The 21,840-nt window shown below is 52.5% G+C and overlaps 2 protein-coding genes across 2 annotated transcripts in view; both read right to left on the minus strand.

Moving 5' to 3' along the window:
- LOC107120150 (integrin alpha-5-like) overlaps positions 1-11,533 on the minus strand; it is a gene marked incomplete at its 3' end in the record, with an annotated part of 13,666 nt that extends 2,133 nt beyond the window's left edge. Inside the window, exons 1-3 of the mRNA XM_015422795.1 lie at positions 11,265-11,533; positions 7,709-7,839; positions 3,115-3,212 (exon numbers count right to left, since the gene is read on the minus strand). Of these exons, the coding sequence (XP_015278281.1) occupies positions 3,115-3,212; positions 7,709-7,839; positions 11,265-11,533 (498 nt within the window). The remainder of the gene's footprint in view (positions 1-3,114; positions 3,213-7,708; positions 7,840-11,264) is intronic.
- Positions 11,534-17,897: 6,364 nt separating this feature from the next.
- Positions 17,898-21,840, minus strand: part of GPATCH8 (G-patch domain containing 8) — a 73,077-nt gene continuing 69,134 nt past the window's right edge. Inside the window, 2 exon segments of the mRNA XM_015422796.1 lie at positions 17,898-18,224; positions 18,227-21,734. Of these exon segments, the coding sequence (XP_015278282.1) occupies positions 17,931-18,224; positions 18,227-21,734 (3,802 nt within the window). The 3' untranslated portion in view covers positions 17,898-17,930.

Below are 21,840 nucleotides of genomic sequence, written 5' to 3' on the forward strand. Positions count from 1 at the left end.
TTGGGTTTGTTTGCAGGAAATCAATAGGGTTTCATCTGCAAACAACAAACTCTGCAGTTTGTCATCTCCAAAGATCATGTTTTATTCAAGCAGCTCACCTGTTTGCATGAATGAAACACTTCAAGAGAAAGGGCAGCTGCAGTCTATAGCTGTCATCAATCCCAAACCAGAAGTCAAAGAGGGAAAGCTGTCCTTGGGCCAGGATGGAATCAGATGTCTGCAAATGCAGAAGCCAAGCCTCTTGTCTCCTCAAACATTTACTAGATCCTCTTAATTAAAAGGCGCTCCCCTCCCCAAATTGGTTCTCCTCTGTCACTTTTGGTATCCATCAATAATCAAGGATCTTGTTCTTGGGAAGAGAGCACTGCCTGCCGCAGAGACAGAGAAATGAAAACATTCCCCAGGATTTTAATGCATACTGTGACTCCTCCAAAAGGGCCTAACAAGAAGAAGAAGAAGAAGAAGAGAAGAGATTGGATTTATACCCCGCCCTTCACTACCCAAAGGTGTCTCAGAGCGGCTTACAAACTCCTTTCCCTTCCCCTCCCCACAACAGACACCCTGTGAGGTGGGTGGGGCTGAGAGAACTCTGACACAAACTGCTCTTTTTCAAGGACAGCTGTGCCAGAGCTTGTGGCTGACCGAAGGTCATCTCAGCAGGTGCAAGTGGAGGAGTGGGGACTCAAACCCGGTTCTCCCAGATTAGAGTCCGCACACTTTACTACTACACCAAACATGTGTGAGCCGGAGGCTAAAAAACTGTGAGCCAGCTCGCACTGACTCAGCTTAGAGGGAACACTGGCGCTGTGTCGCTTTGAAGCAACAGGACAAAGTCTGAATCCAGAGGCACCTTTAAGACCAACAAAGTTTTATTCTGGGTATAAACTTCCATGCGTGCACACATGCAAGACTGAAGATGCGGGACTGTCAAAAGGCAGTCAGTCTGACAACATCCCAGAAAACAGAACAGAGAATGTCTCCAGAAAACAGGGACAGCTGGAGCATGTGAACATTCACTGGGAATTTCTCCTGGAAAAGCCCTCTCAAATGAATGGGAACTGCGCAGGAAAGAGCTTAGACAGCAACCCACAGTTCTGTCTCCCAAATGAGAGGAACCATTCTCTACTCCTGGCCCTTCTTGGTAGACCTAAATAAATGTGTGTGTCAATGTTCCCTCTAAGCTGTGGAGTCTTGTGAGCCAAAATTCTACTTTGTGAGCTACTGGCATTAAAGTTGTGAGCGAGCGATTTGGCTACTGCATAAATTAGTTTGCTCTGGAGGCATCCTTCCTGAGCGGAGACAAAAATGTGTGAGCTGGAGGCTAAAAAACTGTGAGTTAGCTCACACTAACTCAGCTTAGAGGGAACACTGGTGTGTGTGTGTGTGTGGGTCCATAATCAATGCTGCGGCACTGAAGCTGCCAGCAGAGGGAACACTGGTGTGTGTGTGTGTGGGGTCCATAATCAATGCTGCGGCACTGAAGCTGCCAGCAGCTGCAGAACCACCCCCCCCACACACACACAAAGCGACAGGCTGTGATCAAACTAGTTTTGATTCAAGCTGAACCAAGGAAAACCTGATTCCTCCTCTGGGAAGGGGATGAAAGTCAGTTCAGCAGTCACATGCATGGCTGCTGCAGGTCCCAATTGGCTACGCCTTCCCTGTTCTCTCCTCTCCTGACCACATGCCACCACCCCAAACAGTTTTTCAAGTATCTGTAAAGGCTTCTGATGGGTGTGTGTGTGTGTGTGTTCAAATGCATATGTGCCTTGAAACAAAAAACAACTAGAACCATAGAATCATAGAGCTGGAAGGGATCTCCAGGGTCATCCAGTCCAACCCCCTGCACAATGCAGGAAATTCACACCCCCAGAGGATGGCAAAAACAATTCCATTGAACATATTTACATTATCAACTGGTTCACCATTTCTTGAAACGTCAGCCCTCAAATAAACCTGCCAGTGGCACACTGGTCCGAGGGCAGATCTAGGATGTGGGAGAGCCAGGCTGGAAGCCCCCCTCTGCCACTGAGGCAGGCGGCAGGGTCCTGGGCCAGTGGGGAATTTCACATCACCCAGTTTCACCCAGTTTCAAGCCGGTAATGATCCATTTTGAAGTGAACCGGTACAGGGCTGCCATTTCACACAGGGCTTTCCCGTACCGAAAAAGAGCTGGATCAGAAGCGGTTTGGCATTTCAGACTGCACCGCTTTGTTTTCCCGCCGTTCTCCGCCCGCGCGGGTGATCTTTTTTTTATTTACAGCGCTATAGCGCTATAACGCAACAGTGGTATAGCAACCCTATTGGAATACATAGATACCTTGAACGTTCAGGGGGGGAAAAGCCGGAGATCGCCCACGCGGGCGAAAAACGGCGGGAAAAAGCGCATCGGAACCGGGAGAGGGAACTGAGGACTACTTGTAAGCAGTTGACAGGTAAAACGCTTCAGCCCCGTTTCCTAAACGGGACAGAAGCGTTTGTGTGTGAAATGACAAATATATTCCGGAAGAGAACCGGTTCTAAAATGGGTTCTGTCTGAAATGACAGACCTGAAACCGTTTGGGAACCGTTCCTCTTCCAGATTATATCGTCTGTCTGAAATTCCTCTCTCTCTCAGCCTAGCCTGCCTTACAGGGTTGTTGTTGGGAGGACAGAATGGAGGAGGGGACTCGCTTTCAGTCCTCATGGGGAGAAAAGTAGAGCAGGAATAATTGGGGGGGGGAATAATCCTTTGAGAGAATCCATGACAGATAAACCAAGTATGTGGAACACCTTTTCCCCAAATGATGTGTTCTCCTGCTCCTGCACTACAGCCAAGACAAGTGTCAAGAGAAAAGCCCACCTTTCCTGGGCTATTCTTCCACTTCCAAAGCCAGATGGAGGCCACAGGCTCCAGGGCAGCTGAAGTGGTGGTGGGGAGTCAAGTCACCCTTTGAGAGCACACATTCGTACTGCAAACCAAACCAGAATTTTCAATCAGATCTATCAAAAGCCAGAACGTCCAAAGGAAGATTTTCACCTCCGACTTCTCAAAACGTCGAAGTGAATTTCTGATTTGTGACTATCTTCCTTCTGTCCTTAGTCTCTTGGAATCGATCAGCTTGCAATACCCACCAGGATGTTGTCTTTCCAGGTGTTTACAGATGCTCCAAACCACTGGTTGGACTTGAATGTTTTCGCAGTAACGGACCTGTGTATGCCGGTGCGGTCACCTGGCCAGCAGTGGGAGTGGGAAAGAAGCAAGACATGAATGAGGGAAGGCAGGCACCATGGACTTTTCCTCAGAAAGTCAGAGACTGTGACTCATAGAGCCTCTGCTTTGCATACAGAAGGTCCCAGGTTCATAGAGCCTCTGCTTTGCATACAGAAGGACCCAGGTTCATAGAGCCTCTGCTTTGCATACAGAAGGTCCCAGGTTCATAGAGCCTCTGCTTTGCATACAGAAGGTCCCAGGTTCAATCCCCAGCATCTCCCCTTAAAAGGGTTCAGGGGCTAAGTGATGTGAAAGACCTCTGCCGGAGAGCCGCTGACCTCGATGGACCAAGCCAGTATCAGGCAGCTTCATGTGTAACCAAGTAGGCAAAGGATCGTCCCTCCAACCCACTTCTTCACAGCTTAAAATAAACAACCAAGAAAGTTCCCAGAAGATACAAATCCCAGATAACTCACTACAGGCTGGTTCCAACCAGCTTTCCCACTGGTTTAAAAGGGAGGAGACCAGGTCCCTTTTGGCCACCAAAATTGTTATGCAGCTCATCATGAGACCCACGTGGACCAGAGCCAAGTGGGACAAATACTGTCAGGGGTCATTTCCCGAAGGAGCGCACAGGAGCGGAGCTCCGGCAGTAAAGAGCCCAGGGGGCGGGCACATGCAAAAAGCCCCACCCCCTGCTCCCAGCAGCCCTCAGTTAGAGCAAGAAGCAGCCCGGTAAGTTGCAGAGCTCCCCCCAGCCCCCCGGTCCAAAACAGTCCAGTGGCACCTTTAAGACCAAGTTTTATTCAGGTACAAGCTCTCCCTCCTCTGCGAGGACAGATCTGCACGTTCCCCCCCCCCCCATAGCTAGCAATCGAAAACAGTCCAGTGGAGCCTGAGCGGTGGGTGTTGCCCTCTGACACAGTTCCGGTGATGTCAGGGAGTGTGACCTATGCAAATAAGTTATGCTAATGAGTTACGCTAATGAGCTCCTGCACCTTTTTTTTTACGAAATGGCCCCTGAATACTGTAATGTGAAGGACAACTGGGCCAGATCCAGGGGGGGGGGGATCTGCCTGGATCCAACCCACATGCCGCAAATAACAAGATGAACAAGGGATGCTGGAATGATGACAAATACATAATAAATTGGGAGTATATTACATACACCCACTCAGCTAAATGACACTTGCATTCTACGAGCCTATTCCTGGAAGGCCCTTCTTCCCTAAACCCAAGCATTCGCAAAGCCAGACAGTCTATGGCTTCCAGCTGCTTGACCTTCACTGTGCTAGGGTGCAGGCCCCTGTTCATAAGATGTTTAATAGACCGTTTCATGTCAAAGAACATAAGAGAAGCCAATGTTGGATCAGGCCAATGGCTCCTCCAGTCCAACACTCTGTCACACAGTGGCCGAAAATACCAGGTGCCATCAGGCGGTCCAGCAGTGGGGCCAGGACACTAGAAGCCCTCCCACTGTTGCCCCCCCCAGCACCAAGAAGACAGAGCATCCCTTGCCCCAGACCGAGAGTTCCTATCTAGACCTTGTAGCCACTGATGGACTTCTACTCCAGATGCTTCTAGACTTTTCTCATGTTCAACGTGTCCGGGGTTGCATGCACACCAGACCTTAACTCTCTGGATGACCTGGAAACCCTTTCGCTGTTTTGGAGATGCCCTTCATACCCCATTTTGAGCAAGAGCCCTTAAGGTAGGCTTTCCCAATAATCTGGGAATTGTGGGCTCCACAACTAACAGATTTAATCTCCTGATCATGAGGAAGACTCAAAACCATTGTAGGTGATCTTTTGAATCTCCTCTTATGGGAGAGAAAGGTACAAGGGCTTCCTTTTGGAATCTGAATAACTGGAAGGGGGTGGTGGAATCTGGGATCACACAAGGACTAAAATTCAGGTCTCTGTGTATCAAAAAGTGTCCCAACATTTTTCGTATCCCATCAGTCACCAGGACCTCAGTGTCTTTATCAAGATATCCTATATATGTAAAAGCCCAACATATTGGCACTTTCCGCTTCTCCCGCTGGCTGTGCTGTGTGCTCCATCAGCCATTGGCCCATCAACCGCCACTCACATGCCACTGGATGGGGGCTGGGTCTGCTCCTCTCCCCCGCCCACTGCCAGCCTGGCCACTTCCAACAGAATAATCTGCCAAAACAGCTGTCTCTCCTGATGAAGATGTTTCTCCTGCTTGGCTCCTGTGGAGCTTTTTCCTCAGTGGCTGTTGCTAGGTAACCAAGCTTGGTTCTGTCAGTAAAAAGGCAAAGGCAGGAGGCCCATTCCAGGCCTACTTTGGCTTTGGTGGGGAACTCACTGGGGCCAGTCCTGACTAGGGTTGCCAGCTCCAGGTTGGGAAATTCCTGGAGATTTTGTGGTGGAGTCTAAAGAAGCCAGAGTTTGGGGAGGGGTGGGACAATGCCATAGCCTCCACCCTCCAAACCAGCCATTTCCTCCTGGGGAACCAATGCTGCCAATCTCCAGGTGAGGGCTTGAGATCACTCAGAATTATAACTGCTCTCCAGATGGCAGAGATAAGTTCCCCTGGAGAAAATGGCTGGTTTGCAGGGTGGACTCTGTATCATTGTACCCTGCTGTGGTTGCTTCCCTTCTGCTTTGGTCCCCACTGCAGAGAAAGACTGTACTTTTCCTAGGTAGAGGCTGCAGGGGTGGTGGTGGTAAGCTGAAGTCAGAGGGGCAGATAACAGTACGTTGATGGTTGCCTGGGAAGGAGATGGGATTGCCACCTCCAGGTTGGGAAATTCCTGGAGATTTGAGGGGTGGGGCCTGGAGAGAGTGGGGTTTGAGGAGGGGTGGGACCTCAGCAGAGGTCATTTCGGGGGGGAACGCGGGGGAACGCAGTTCCCCCGGGTGAGGTGCAGGGGGCGGGGCACATGACGAAGCCCCGCCCCCTGCTTCCGGCCGCCCCGCTTCCAGCCCTCATTCAGCCAGGAGGAGGCAGGAGAAGAGGGAGGGTAAGTTGCTTCCTCCCCGCCTCTCCCCACCCCTGCCTGCCTGGGGCCAGGGAGGGCCTTGGCGGGGCTTCCTCGCACTCCCGCTGGCCTTGCAGGTCCACCGCCGGGCCCCTGATGTCAGGGTGTGTGGCATATGCTAATGAGTTATGCTAATGAGTTCCCCTAGCTCTTTTTCTACGAAATGACCCCTGGACCTCAGACAGGTACAATGTAATGGTTTCCATCCTCCAAACCATCCATTTCCTCTTGGGGAACCATTGTTGCCAATCTCCAGGGGAGGGCTGGCGATCACTCAGAATTACAACTGCTCTTCACATGGCAGAGATCAGTTCCCCTGGAGAAAACGGTAAGCTCTGTGTCATTATACCCCATTGAGGTCACCAGAGCAAATTGACGCTGAATGCTCAAGGCCAGGGCACCCGCCCAGAGCCTCTTTCTAGATCTTGTTGTATTAATTTCCACAACGGGCCTTATTCCTAGTATGAACATAACGATAGAACAATACTTTGCAAATGAGGGAACCTGGAGATCTCGGAAGCTCCAGAATTTTCTGTGGGAGGAAGGAACTGCTCCTCCTACAGAAGACTTCTTTCTTTAAACGGAAGCACTACTGAATTCAACCCCAGGTAATTTCTTAATGTTTCTCAAAAAAACAACTCACTAACATTTTAATCATTTACATGGATTGCGCCAGAATAAAACTGCACGCGGAAAACTGAACTCCCAGATGCCCTGTCCCGAGCTCTCTCATGTCTCCTGTTCCTTATGGGGTGGGGCTTGTAGGGACCAGTGCACTGTTGTGGTGGCAACTGCACACATGTTGGCCAGGTGCAAATGTGCTGACTTTGGGCCTCTGTTACTGTTTTAGGAGATCATCTCTGTGCAGGTGAATATGGCTTCTATGACCCTAACTCCCCCTCCACTTTAAATATGGATTTATTGCAAATGGCTTCATCTCACACCACTTGCAGACAGGGCCGACTCACTCACTAGGGGCGCCAAACTGCACCCAGCCCCCCCGCCCCTGCCAAAAGCCCTGACCGGGTGACCGCCAAGTCTGGCAAGTGAGCCCAGAAGCGCTTACTGCAAGCATAGCGTCCTCTGCGCCAACCCCCCCCATTTCTCCTCTCCTGCGCTGCACAAAATGCTTTTAACAGACTTGCCTGGATAAATGGTTACACTCCTGTGCAATGTTCCCTCTAAGCTGTGGAGTCCTGTGAGCAAAAATACTACTTTCTGAGCTACTGGCATTGTGGGGGGGCACACGGGGAGGCGATGAACGGGGGAGGGGGGCACATGGGGGGGTGCCAGAAGGGATCCTCGCCTAGGGTGCAAAATAAGCTGGAGCTGGCCCTGCTTGCAGAGCAGACACAAACGGCAAGGCTTTCTCACACTCACAGGATCGTGGGGACAGCTCATCCTGCCCATGCTTCTGAAGCACTGCTAGAGACACCCAGCCCTTACGGGTTTGTTGGGGCTTTCTTGTCACCGGGAAAACATCTGTCTTGTCTCCTGGGATCACTCACCTTCGGCATCAAACTGAACGGGGGTGCATGGGCCACCACTGGGCTTCCAGGGACACAGGAAGACAGCGCCTCCCTCCACCACTCCAGGCTGAGAGGTGTTGGCTCGAGGGGCTCCCACCGCCACGTTCACGCTAAAGCAAGAAGACAGAACAGCATTGGGACTGCACACCCCACCCCCTCCTCTTTGGCTCAGGTTCCCAGGAACAGACGTTGCACTCCCCCCACCAGCAAGCTAAAGAAGAAACTGGTTCTCCAGAGCCGATTTCTCTCACGGAACTCTCCTCTCCCTGTCAAAAACCTGGTGGTTCAACTGGAGCATAAACGTTTCGAGAGATTTACAGGGCTATTTTTGAGCAGAAACGCACAGGAACGGAGCTCCGGCTGGCTCCGGAGTTGGCCACGCCCAGCAGGAACTCATTAGCATAATAGGCCACACCCAACAGCAGGAACTCATTAGCATAATAGGCCACACCCAACAGCAGGAACTCATTAGCATAATAGGCCACACCCAACAGCAGGAACTCATTAGCATAATAGGCCACACCCAACAGCAGGAACTCATTAGCATATCCAGCCACACCCACCTTTTGCTTCTTATTCTGTTTACCTTCTTTGTTGTCCAAACCCAGGGCCTTTTTTTGTAGCAGGGACTCCTTTGCACCCCTAATGTAGCCAATCCTAATGAGTTCCTGCTGTTGGGTGTGACCGATTACTGTAATTAGTTCCTGCTGGGCTTTTTCTACAGAAAAGGCCCTGGAGATGTATACAGATTTTTTTAAAAAATCAAAAAGTGAGCCGTGCATTTGTCCGCACCACCCCGTTCCCTTTCCACGACTGAGGCAGAATCTAATCCAAAATCTGCAGGGTCAGCCCTAGCATTGTGGAGGCCACTTGCCCCAGGGAGCAGATCTGCGGGGATCAGGCAGTGAATGGTCAGCTGTTATCGTTATGTCTTTTTTTGATCACGGGAGGGGGGACATGATTTGGATTTTCTTCCTCAGATACCCAAATGTCCTGGGCCATCTCTGAGCTCCAGCTCTTGGGAGGGAAAATGAAATAACGTACCCACCGGGCAGTCATTCTCACCAACGGAGCACGTTATTTTGCCTGAAGAAACCTCCGTGGTCGGTGCTCAGCACCCCCGGGCCTCAAGGACCTCGGCGGAGTGAGGGCAAGGCCACGGAGAACACAGACAAAATAACCTACAGCTCGATAGTTCAAAGGGCTGACGGGCAAACACCCCTAAACAGCACGGTGGTCAGGTCCAGCGCGAGAAAGGACTTCTTGCAAATACTGAATGGATGTAACAAAGTTGGCAGCAGTCGTTAAGAAGAAGTGGACGTTAAATGAAAAATGTAAGAACACCATCTCCTGCGTCCATTGCATGGGTGTCGGCCTCACTGAAACCCAAGGGATTTAACGCTGACTAAACAGGCAGAGGGTTGTCCCCGCGTGCCTGACACACACAGAAGAAACGGTTGTATTTTTTTATCTTGCTTTTCTTTGGAACTCGGACTCAAAGTGGTTCACGTGGAGCATCTTAATCGCTTCCCTCTAAAATACAAAGTAAACATTAAAAATGACTCGGCCTACAAACAGTAAGGAGCTGTGGTGGCTCAAGTGGTTAAGACGCTGAACTGCAGGCTGTGGAAGGTCGGTAGTTCAGCAGTTCGAGACCCGAGTGCGCTGCATGACGGAGTGAGCTCCCGTCTCTGGTTCTAGCTCCTGCCAACCTAGCAGTTTGAAAGCAAGAAATTGCAAGTAGATAAATAGGTACCACTTTGGTGGGAAGGGAACAGCGTTCCGTGCGCCTTGGGGTTTAGTCATGCCGGCCACATGACCACGGAAATGTCTTTGGACAGCGCTGGCTCTTCGGCTTTGAAACGGAGATGAGCACCGCAACCCTAGAGTCGGATTCGACTGGCTTTTGAGCAAGGGAACCTTTACCTTTTTACAAACAGTAAACCAACTAACCAAGGGTACAAGCAGTTTCAAAATCTTGCCTATACAGTTCTGGAAGTTGTGTAAAGAAGTGTGGCAAATCCGACCTCTCTCTCACCAGCTTTGGCAAGCAGCGAGGAAACACCAGAGCGGTAAGAGAAAAAGCCAAAAGAAGGCAGATCTTACCACCTTCAATTAGAAAGCATTGTCAAGGATGCCAATATAAAGCTGCCTTGTGGGATCAGAGCGCAGGGCCATCTAGCACAGCATTCTGTCTCCAGCAGGGACCCAAGGAAGATTACCAGCTAGGTCAGTGGTGGCGAACCTATGGCACGGGTGCCAGAGGTGGCACTCAGAGCCCTCTCTGTGGGCACGCGTGCCATCGCCCCGGCCAGGCCCAGACCATCATTAAAGTGTCGAATTCTCTGCCAAATACTTTTAAGTCAATGAAAGCATTTGGGATTGCTTTCCTTACTTTGTTTGGATCATCTTAAGTCAACGTATGGGTTGTTTTTTCTAAAGCAAAACCTCAGTATTCAGGTTAGATGGCCTTGTTGGCACTTTGCGATAAATAAGTGGGTTTTGGGTCGCAGTTTGGGCACGCGGTCTCTAAAAGGTTCGCCACCACTGAGCTAGGTGATCACAACCGGTCCGATTTACAGAATGAAAAACGTGTGGGGGAGAACCACGTGATCGCCCTGAGCCCCTGGAGGGAGAGCAGCCCAACAGAGCTGGAGAAGGTGCCAAACAGGGAAGTGAAAATGATTCTGGGGAACGAGGCACAGCTTCCAAGTGGTTCTGTGGCCGGGCCACTCGAGGGCCTGCTTGAGGAAGTGTCGGGCCTCGGGTGGCAAAGACGGTCGGGGCGCCACTCGCCCCCCTCGTCTGCGGTGTGGGAGTATGGCTGGCATCCCCTCCTGGGCCCGTGCCTCCTCCTCCACCACCACTTAGGCCCACGGCAAAGCCCCTGCTGCCTTGCCACCCGAGGCCCGGCTGAGGACCCAACCAGCAGTTGAGCCGCCTGAGGAGGAGGTGGGTGGGACCTCGCTTGGGGAGACAAAAGGCCTCGAACCTGCCTTGCCCAGAAGTTGGGGGGTTTCAGTGTGGGAACACAAGGAAGATTGCAGAAGGCGGCAATGGTAGCATGCAGTGTTCCCTCTAAGCTGAGTTAGTGTGAGCTAGCTCACAGTTTTTTAGCCTCCAGCTCACACATTTTTGTCTTCGCTCAGGAAGGAGGGCTCCAGAGCACACTAATTGATGCAGTAGCCAAACTGCTCGCTCACAACTTTAATGCCAGTAAGCTCACAAAGTAGAATTTTTGCTCACAAGACTCCACAGCTTAGAGGGAACATTGGTAGCATGCTAGAATGCTGGGAGTTACATGGAGCGGAAAAATGGAAACACAAAACCCGGATGGAAGCGAGAGGCAATATGCTAGAAAAGCCATAGTAACAGAACTCGTCCACACCACATGGCGGGAGGCACAGTACAGATCTTGTCGGCCTGGTCTATCCCGGGACACCTCTTTTCTGCAGGCCGCAGGCCCCAGTTTCGAGATGATTTTTGTTTAGTGTGCATTTGCACCACGCCCACCCGTCCCCATTCCTACTCATACCTGCCTTTACTGTCCCGGTAGAAGTCCAAGGCAAAGCCAAAGTAGCTCCCGTTGGGTCCAGAGAAGAACGTGGGATTGTCGGCGTGCAAGTTGAAGGTCTCCACAGGGGAGCCAAGGAGCCAGACCCCAGCCAGACAGAGCCAGGAAGGGGCAAGTGGTCCCCAGCCAGCGTGGGATCCAGCCATTCTCCTCCGATGGCTCCTCCACCAGCATTGATCGAGCATCGGTGCAGACTGCCGCACCCAGTCGCAACGGCCATCGTGACGCATTTCCTAAAGGCCTTCCTGTCTGCCAACTCAGCTTTAAGCCACATTTTTTATCAATTCATGCGCGGGCTTCCTGGCACCCCTCAATGTGGCGATGACATGTCGGCTGGCATCTGGCAAGGACAGGCCACAGTCCCAAGGGAGGACATCACACTCTTCCTCCCGAACAATGCGCACACGTGGGCTTGTGGTCTCCCACGTATATTAACAATGGGCGCCACACATCTCGGAAGCGTTTGCGGGCAAGGGCTCCCGGGACTTAGCCGGTTTTACTTTGGCAGCCCCCTTCCCCTAAAGGCCGGTTTACAGGACAGCTGTGGTTAATAGAGATAAAGGGGGCAGCCAAGGGCAAAATGGGATGAGATCTGCCCTCACTGGTTGTATCATAAGAACACAAGAGACGCCAATGTTGGATCAGGCCAAAGGCCCATCCAGTCCAACACTCTGTGTCACACAGTGGCCAGAAATACCAGGGGCCATCAGGAGGTCCACCAGTGGGGCCAGGACATTAGAAGCCCTCCCACTGTTGACCCCCCCCCAAGCACCAAGAAGACAGAGCATCACTTGCCCCAGAGCCCCTAGCTATACCTTGTGGCTAATAGCCACTGATGGACCTCTGCTCCATATGCTTATCTAATTCCCTTTTGAAGCTGTCCATGCTTGTAGCACCCACCACTTCCTGTGGCAGTGAATTCCATGTGTTAATCACTCTTTGGGTGAATAAGTACTTCCTTTTATCCGTTCTAACCCGACCGCTCAGCAATTTCATGGAGTGCCCACGGGTTCTTGTATTGTGAGAAAGGGAGAAAAGTACCTCTTTCTTTACCTGCTCTTTCCCATGCATAATCTTATAAACCTCGATCATGTCACCCCTCAGTCGTCTTTTCTCCAAGCTAAAGAGCCCTAAGCGCTTTAACCTTTCCTCATAGGGAAAGTGTTCCAACCCTTTTATCATTCGAGTTGCCCTTTTCTGCACTTTTTCCAAAGCTATAATATCCTTTTTAAGGTGTTGTGACCAGAATTGCACAGTATCAATCAAAATAAATGCCTCAGGAAATGCCCATTGTGTGTTGGGTGCCTCATTCACCATCACCAGACATCCTCAGCACCCACCCACCCCCCGGCTTTGTCCAAGCCCCTCACCAAGCCCGGCTCCAACCTCGTCATGCATCCGACAGTGTGGGCCCAGGCAGTGCAAAACCTCACCCTACAATACTTGCTCTTTTTTAAGGGGCCACAACAGACGGGCTCCGCTATCCCAGTCTTTTTCAAGTCTAACTTTTGCAGCCTTGAATGTTGCTTGAAATGCATCTGTGTTTTCAACACAAAGCACGATTGCTGGATGCTGAATTCTGCAGCCAACTGTCCAATCCACAGCACAGCCCTCGATGAAAAGATTAGGCGCACACAGGAAACACTAGGACCTTTTCAGTTCTAGGCATCCCAGAAAATTCTCTGTACTCATTTCGATGCTGAAACCCTCCAAGTATACAACCGCACTCTGAAGTAACACTTGAATGCAATTCTGTTTTAGACGTCAATGAACAGATTCTGCAGTTTTGCTTACTGAACTTCTTTTTCCTCCAAGAAAGATGGCCGTGATCCCCAGCAAAGCTTTTCATAATCACCTAGCATCGTACTAGTTACCTACTGCCTCTTGAGCAAATGTGTCCTTCTCCCACACTGCTTGAAGTGGAAGGTGAGGCTGAAACATGCAAAGAGGTGTTTCGATAAATCTGAAGGGTAGCTCTGCTTTGAACATGTCATTTTAACTTTAAATTATCTCTCTCGCTCACAAGAAAATAAAACGTTGTAATATTACCCTACAGGAAAATGCACACCACGATCCCAAAGTTATTTACACAAAGTCAATTCCGTCGGTTTCAGTGGAATTCCAGGCGAGACCAAAGCTCCTAGTCCAGATTTCTGCCACGAATCTTCCAGATGGCATTGAGAGTCACGGTTCGCACAGACTAAGATCCCCCACCCGCAGCATGGGTGCGCCAATAATACTGATATGCTCTCTAGGTGGAAAGTGAAGTGGGCCAGGATTGCAGGATCAGATGAGAAAATGATGAATGGAACTCTAATGGTACAGCCCTATGCGGAGCCGCATCCTTCAGACTCCATTCAAATGGGCTTAAGGTAAAGGTTTCCCTTGCTCGAATAAAATAATAAATGGAACTCTAATGGTACAGCCCTAAGCAGAGCCGCATCCTCCAGACTCCATTCAAATGGGCTTAGAATGGTGTAAATCAGCCTCGGACCCGACTGCCAAGCTCCAAAACAGTTCCGACCACCCTAAAGGAAGACTGGTTTTCTCCACACACGTTGTCAAGCAAAAGGCAGGACCATCTTTAATTAACATACAATTAAAACAATTAACATACCATTTTTTTAAAAAAAAACCCTTTTATTTTCTGAGGAATCCCCTTACATTCAGAATTGATTTCCTTTAGGATGAATGTATTTGAGTGTAGAAGGCCGAAAAGATCCCTCTCCCCGCAATATTTTATCTGTGTGGAGGTGTCAAGCAAATCGTTGGATGCTCCAGATGTGTTGTTGATAAAGCAAGTCTAGGACAGCGTGCGCCACCTTTGTCTGTTAATACCTGAAGACAACTTCTAAGGACTCAGGATCTGTCCTGTAAAAGGAATGGAGAAATACCTCTAAACATGCAGAGAGTTCTCTGTAGCCCAACTTAGAATCTCACTCCCAATGAGCTTTAGCACATGTAAAAGGCTACGAAGACCTGCCTTCCTGTCTTGGTTTCTCTGCAAGAGAGCGTTAAGGGCACCTCCCCCTATTTCCTGCCTCACGTGGAGTCCGGGGAAGATCCTCTATCGGCCAGGCCCAGCTGCCTCATCCCCGGATGCTGGTGGGACCAGGAGGGGCTGTATCAGGAAGCCACAGCGCTAGGGGCAGAGGAGGGCACCGAGACAGACGGCAGGGCCGGATCCTCCTTTTGGACTCATTTCTTCCATCGTCCCACTTTGCACTGTTTCAGCCACCACAGAACAGACCTGACCTTTTCAAGAAATATTAATTCAGGTTTCGGGCTATGCAAGCACTGAGAGAGGGAACCTTCAGCAGGGCTTTAAAGGACTGGCAGCATCGAGACCCTACTTTGCAATGCTTCTCTTGCCTTACAATTATTTCAGCAGCTGGAGGAAAGGGTCGAGAGGCTCAGCAGCGTACATGCAAGCATTCTGATGCCACCAACGGGCAGGACTTCTTGCTGTAACTGCTTAAGGGATGGAGTGTGTGCCCGGTGTCTCATGAGAAGTCAGTGGTAGTTGTTGTTCAACCATTCGTGGGAACGGGGCCCAGGAGCATGTTGTGGAAACAAGAGCTTTGAGAAGCCAAAGGAAGATATGGGTCACAGCAAATATGTGGGAGTCTGGGGGACAGAGAGAGAAGCTTTCCTAGACACAAGGACAGGTGTGGTAAGACTGCCTGAAGGAGGGGAGGGAGAAAATGAGGGAGGAGGCAGACAGAAGCACAAAAAAAGGACCTTTAAAGCCCTTTATGGCCAGGGACCTGCATACTGGAGGGACCGCCTTTCCCCACATGTACCCCAGAGAACACTGCGATCTGGGACCCAGAATCGGCTGGCTCTCCCAAACTTCAAAGAGGCCAGAGATTGGTGGTAACTAGGGGCAGGGCTTTTTTGGTGGGGGCTCTACTCTGGTGGAATGAGCTCCCAGAGTAGACCAGAGCCCTGCGGGACCTCTCACAGTTCCGCGGGGCCTGTAAAATGGAGCTATTCTGCCAGGCTTTTAGTTGAAGGAGCGGACCTCCAATACTATTGGCCCCTCCTGCGATATCTATGCTGGTGGAACCCTGACCCACTGGACCCTTAAATACGGTCAGAGCCAATCACCTGAGACAGCCGAAGAAAGCCAAAGAGCTGACCGTAAAATGAGGAATGTTGCTAGCACTTTATGATGTCTGAATTTTAACACTGTATTTATATTAATGTGATTTTATGTTATTGTATTGTTGGAATTTTAACTGTTTTGTAAGCTGCCCTGAGCCAGCCTAAGCAGGGATAAAAATCTAACAAATAATAAATAAATAAATAAATAAATAGAGCATGCGCGGAAAAAGCAAACCCAGGGCCTGGGGGAGGGGGCCAGAATAAGAGGACCAGAAACTTCGCGCTGATGCTTTTTGGGAAAGAGAGACAGACATGCTTGCCCCCCAAATCACTAGTTTATTAGAAAGTTTATTTTCCTCATTTTTACAGCATATATATATATATATATATTTATATATATACTTTTATGTGACAGTTAAATACAGTCCGCAGGTACTGAAATCATAGTGTGTTCTCTTTGCTGTAAGCATTCTTGTAGAAGTCCAGTCTCATGAGCCCCGGGGTGGGGTGGGGGGTGCTGCACAGGCAGTCTGAACCTCAAGGCGAGGGAATGAAGCAGGGGACATTAATACTGTAACGTGTCGGATATCTACAGCAGCTACTAACAGCTGAGTGAGTCTCTTGGCTGGAACGCCAGCTTCCAGTGCTAATCCATCTGTCTCCCTGTGGCAAAGGGAAAGGGAGTTCACAGCAGTCTTGTCTGGGTCGCCCATTTCCGGGCAGGCTGGGCAAAAAGGAAAAAGGGGGTGGGGTGGGGATTTCTTTTTTTAATTTGTGAGAAGCGGCAGGCCGTCATGATGCCAGCTGACTGAGCCCAGACCAGAGCAGCATTACTGGGTCATAAAGAGCTGGCGTCCACCTGCACCTTCCCCTACGCAAGACTCGACAGGTCCTGCCCACCCAGGGGATGACAGGGGAGCTATTCCTGAAGAGGGCCATTAGGAAGCCAGGGCCACCCCCCCCCCTCCTGCTAGAAGAAAACCACAGGCAGGGTTCAGAACCAAAACACACCACCCAAAAACGCCTCTCCCCCCCCCACAAACAGAAGAAGGCACTAATGAAAATAAGAAGCCTTAAAAAGAAAACCACACATAACACGCAACTAGGATTCATGTCACAGCAATGTCTCAGAACAAGTGGGTGAACACAAGGGGGGGGGGAACCGCTGGGGGTGTGTGTCTTTTCTGTGGGGCTCACCGTTTCCCCTGACTGGCCAGTGACTTCTTCCCCTGCTAAGCCGAGCGGGCCCTTTCTTCCACAGGCGGGGGCCGGGTGACGGGCATCACCACATGGGGTGCCTCACTAAGCCCCTCTCCCCCCACCCGCTGCAGCTGCTAAGGGGCTCTCTGCTCCACGGGGGCGGGGAGAATTCACAGCTGCAGGGGCGGGGGAAAGAGGACGCCTGTGTCTAGATCACCAATCACATCTGGTCTTCTCTCCTGTTAACATGAAAAATGTTCCTTTTGGTTTTGTTTTTTTTTTACATTTTATAGTACATAAACACCCCACCCCGCAAAAAAAAAAACACGTGAGCTCGATAAAATATACATGCTTGAAGTCATCTTCCACCCAGCTGCAGCTAGGGACAGGGAACCTTTGACAAGAGTCTTCTTTCCGACTAAACCAGAACGTGGATAACCAAAAAGCCACTGGAACGAGAACCACCCAAAGAACGGCTGTCAAAAGTATTATTGCAGTAGACTACCTATATGGAACAAGTGTCAGAGGAGCTACAAAAAGCAGCATGTTGACATATACAGAGTTCAGTGCAATTTTTTTTTAAACTTCCTTCTTCTAAAAAAAATCATAAGTTAATAAGGAACCATCAATATTACAGAGGGGAAAAGTACAATTTACAGAGTCGTGTTTCGGACGTTCACAGGACTCCAGTCCACTGTATTGCTTCAAGGACTGAGAGGGACTCGCTCTCTTGCTCTCTCTCAGCAGCGTCATGGAGTGTGTCTGAAAGGGAAATGCCGCCAACTTCGTCTGACAACGGAAACGGGTCGTCGTCGGCAAGCAACTCTGGCGACAGGCTGACCAATGGGCTGCGGCGTGTGGTTCTCAAGGTGGAAGTGGGCGGCGACAGAGGGGCGGGGGTCCAGGAACTGAACTTCACCGGGATTTTTTCGCTCAGTCTAAGGTGGCCCCCAAACACAGGGAACAGAGTCAACATCATTCAGGTTTTATCTACTTAGTTTCAGAGTGGATGTAAAACATGAGCATCGGAAGTGACGGGTGGGGGTGGGGGGGAGAACACGGCCTCCCAACGAACCCGACACCCGGAGCAGCCATCCCCATGGACGCGGGAGACCCTGAACACCTTTGCCAGCCACGCGGCTTCCCCGCCTTCCACAGAGCGACTCCCCTCGTGTGACCCCTGAGCCTCTCCCTCCTTTGGCTGTTCTCAGGTCTCGTCCTCTCAGCGCCTTCCCTGGGCTGGAGAGAGACTGAAGTGCCCCTCACACGCTCGCAGCCCCTCCCCCCCACCCCGACGGAGGCAGCCTTCTCCCGGCTCTCTCATGTGCCATGGCTCGGGGGGTGCTGCAAGTCCTGTCCTGAGAAAATGGGGTGCAGGAGCGGGTGGAGGTGCAACGCGGTGGCGGCGGCTGCCGTAGCCGGCCGGGGCGCCAGGAGGGTTGGGTAGAGGGCAGCGTGAGGGACAGGGTGGAAGGTGAAGGGGCCGGGGTGGATGGCAGGGGGGGGGATGATATGGATGGGGTGGCTGGCCAGGAAGGTGGCAGGGTGCCCGGGGATGATGGAGTGGGTCAGGTGGGACAGCGAGATGGGGGTCAGGAGGGGCTGGGGGATGTGGTGCCGGCGGCGGCGTGGTTCTGGAGGATGGCGTGCTGCACGGTGGTGATGGATGTGGCGGCGGCGGTGGGCTGCTGGATGTGGATGGGCTGCAGGGCCGGGGCCGCCGCAGGCGCCAGAGCGGCGGAGGCAGGGAAGGCCTTGACCTGCTTGGCCAGGAGCTGCTGCTGGATGTGCTGCTGAGCGGCCTGCTGGAGCTTGCTGTACTTCTCCATCTCCTCGGGGGTGAAGGTGATGGGCTGGCTCTCGAGCGGGGCCAGGGAGGAGTCCTCGGCCCCTTCCAGCTCCCCGCTGATGCTGGGCTCCCCGCTCGGGGGCATGTAGCTGGGGAAGGGCTCCACGTCAGGCACTAAGGGCACTATCCTGTCTTCTATGGAGACGGGCTGGCTTTCAGGTTCCAGAGACTCGAGCGCCTCACTTTCGCTGGGGTCGGGGAGGAGGCTGTGGGGCACGACCAGCTCGCCTGACCCGTAGGACTCCGGGAGCCCTGGTGGTTCAGGGGGAACTGGGGGAGCCTCTGTGGCCGCTTCTTCCGGGGGCTGGTCTCCGGGAAGGGGGTCCAGGACTGTCCTCACTGCAGCCTCTTCCAACGGGGGCTGGCTCCCCGGGGCTGGCTCCCCGCCATCTGGGGTGGCATCTTCTGGCTCCGACAGCTCTGGCTCCTCTCCTCGGTCTACACCAGGCTCCTCACACCGCTTGGCGCTCGGTTTGCGGACAGTGGGGAGCTTTCCGATTAATGGGAGGACGGGCTTGTTGCCTAGTGAGGGTGGGAGCTTTGGGCCAAAATAGCCCTGGGGGGGATCCTTCAGCTTTATTCCGACCTTGTGGGGGGGCCCTGGGGCATCCTCGTTCCCAGCAGTCTTCTTCTCCACCTTTCTGGACTGCACCTTCTCCAAGAGCAGCTTGGCTGTTGCAGAGTTCTTCTCCTCAGAACTGCAGTTGCTCCCCACGTTGGAAGCACTGCTGTTCTGGGAGAGACCGCCGGCCCCTGCGGCTTCGTCTCCTCTCACCTCCTCCTTCCTCGGAGGTCCCTCTCCTGGCCTTGCTCGGAAGTAGTGCGGGGACTGTGAGCGGTAGATCTTGGACCGGATGAAATCTCGCCGCGCAGATCGCCTCTCGCTGGGGCTCTCGTGGCCTCGGGAGCCCTTCCGGGAAAGAGACCTCTGCGATAGGCTTCTCGTGCTCCGGCTACGCTCCCGGCTGTAGCTCCGGCTCCTTTTCCAGCTGTGTCCTGTGCGGCTGCGACTCCTGCGCTTACTTCGGCTGCGGCTGCGGCTGCTGCTGCGTGTCCTGCCCCGACTTCTCGTCCTCGATCTTCCCCTGGCGTGGGTTCGACTCCTGCTTCGGCTCCGGGACCTGCTCCTGCTCAGGCTGTAGTCGTCTTCTGAAGAGGAGTACTTGTGCCGTTTCGACCGGCGCTTGGAACTAGTATAGTCTGAATCGTCCTCTGAGTCATGGGAACGTTTGGTGCGACTCCGCGACCGGTCGCTGTAGCCACTGTAGCTGTCCTCGGAGTAGCTCCGCCGGTGGCTGTACTGGCTGTGGTCCGAGGAGGCATAGGAGCTCGTCGAGTAGGACCTCTGGGATGACCTTCGGGAGGAATGCCTCCGGCCCGACCGGGAGCGGCTCCGAGAACAGTCGCTGCCCGAGTCGTAATCACTGTACTGCGACGCTGACTTCTGCCTGAAGTGCTTGCGGCAGGAATCCTCGTCACTCTCGTAGCAGCCGCTGCTCTGTCGGCCCTTGTGGCCGGGGCGGCCCACGGCTGGGGCAGAAGGCCGCCTCTTGCTGGCAGGCAGCTCCTGTGGTGGGTCGCCTTTGTGTTTCTTGCTGCTGTGCTCCTGGGACAAGCTGCTGCTCTCTTCTCTCTTGCTGCCGCCGCCGCCGCTGCCACCATCTTCAGCAGAGACAGATTTCCGCTGGGATTCCGGAGGGCACCACTTCCTTTTCTTGGGATGGCCAACATCTTCGATCCCTTGTGCTCGCTCGCCCTCGGTGGGAAAGAAACACTTGCTCTTTTTGTGTTTGTGCTTCTTTCGCTTCTTGGCTCTCTCTTCTGACACTTCCCCTTCCCGGCTTTTCTCCTCTGCCTTGCCCTTGCGCCGGTGTTTCTGTTTGGTGGATTTCTTGTGCTTTTTCTTCTTTTTGTGTTTGTGGGACTTCCCCAGCTTGCCCTTCTGGCTAACGAGGTTGCCTTTGCCACCATCTTCTGGGCCGAAACCGCTGCTGGCATCCACAGGGCTGGACTCCTGCTTACTGCATGCTGGCAGGGACTTGCTCTCCGGCAGGGTGGAGGAGCTGCTAGGGAGGGGGCCTGGTTCTTTGCTCTTACTGACATCCCTGCCCTCAGCAGATGGCGTGTTTTCTTTTGAAAGACTGGCTGCTGCTTTCTGTTTGTCTGCCCCTTTTGCTTTACTGTCTTTGTTTCGAGACAACTTGAAGTCAAAATACAAGGGGTTGCAGCTGTACGAAACAGAGGGCTCTGCTCTGGTGAAAATAAGCAGTTCTGAAGGCCACTGAAGGGTGGTGCTCTCGTCCTTGCTTAGCACAGGGAAGAAAGGCCCCGTTAAATGCCTGGGCCCATCTGCTGCTTCTTTGCGGGCTGGCGCTGGGTGGGCAAGGTCTTTTGGGGCATCCAGCTCTGTAGTGCCGCCTTCCTTGGGCTGCTTGCCTTCTGGTCCACTCGCATCTTCAAGGATCTCTTTGTCTTCCGCTTTGTTGCTTTTGTTGGTGGGGCTGGGCTCCTTCAGCTGGTCAGCACGCTCTGCTTCTGCCACCTTATCGCCATTCTTGGCCACTCTGGGCTTGGGGGAATTACTTTGTTTCCTTTCCCGGGCCCCTTTCTTGCTCACAGCTTCCGCTTCCACCTGCTCCGTGGCCTTCATGAAGAGCAGGAACTGGAAGTTGGGTTTCACCTTGCAGTGGGCTGGTGGGATATAGTGATAGTACTCCGGTTCTACTGCCAGTGGCCCGTCCTCTCGCTTTACCTTCTTCGTTTTCAACAGTGAGGCGCTTGCCCCCGCTCCATCTTTCTCCTGCTGCTGCTGCTGCTGCTCCTCCTCGTCCCCCTTGCTGTCGGGGCTGTTGGTCCTCTCTGCTTCCCCGATCTTCCCTAAAGCGCCAGAGTCCGAAAGGGCTCTATCCTCAGCTTTGACTTCGTCAGGAGAGCCTGCCTCATCCACGTGGTCTTTAAACACAGAGGCAATGGACTCCAGCTTCACAGGAGCCTTTTTGGCAAACGAGAAAGACACCCCTAACTTCTGAAGAGGGTTGACTCCAAGGCTGATGGTCTGCGGTGCCTGTACGGGGACTTGCCCAACCCCTGTGTTGCCAGTGGCCGGCCCGCTGGGATAAACAATGGCTTTGTCTATGGTCACACACACGGGCTGCCCAGAAGCTGGTGAGAAGGAGGAACAGCTGCTGGGAGCTGCCACCTCGGTCTCCTCCTCTCCTCCTTCTTCGTCTACAGCCACAGTGGTGGTTCGGAACATTGGCCCACTTCCTGGAGCACTGTGGGATTAGAGAGAGAGGGGGAGAGAGAGAGAGAGGGAGAGAGAGAGAGAGGGAGAGAGAGAGGGAGAGAGAGAGAGGGAGAGAGGGGGAGAGAGAGGGAGAG

The sequence above is a fragment of the Gekko japonicus genome, unplaced genomic scaffold, assembly GCF_001447785.1.
Source record: "Gekko japonicus isolate JY-2015 unplaced genomic scaffold, Gekko_japonicus_V1.1 scaffold3825, whole genome shotgun sequence".
NCBI classification, from domain to species: domain Eukaryota; kingdom Metazoa; phylum Chordata; class Lepidosauria; order Squamata; family Gekkonidae; genus Gekko; species Gekko japonicus.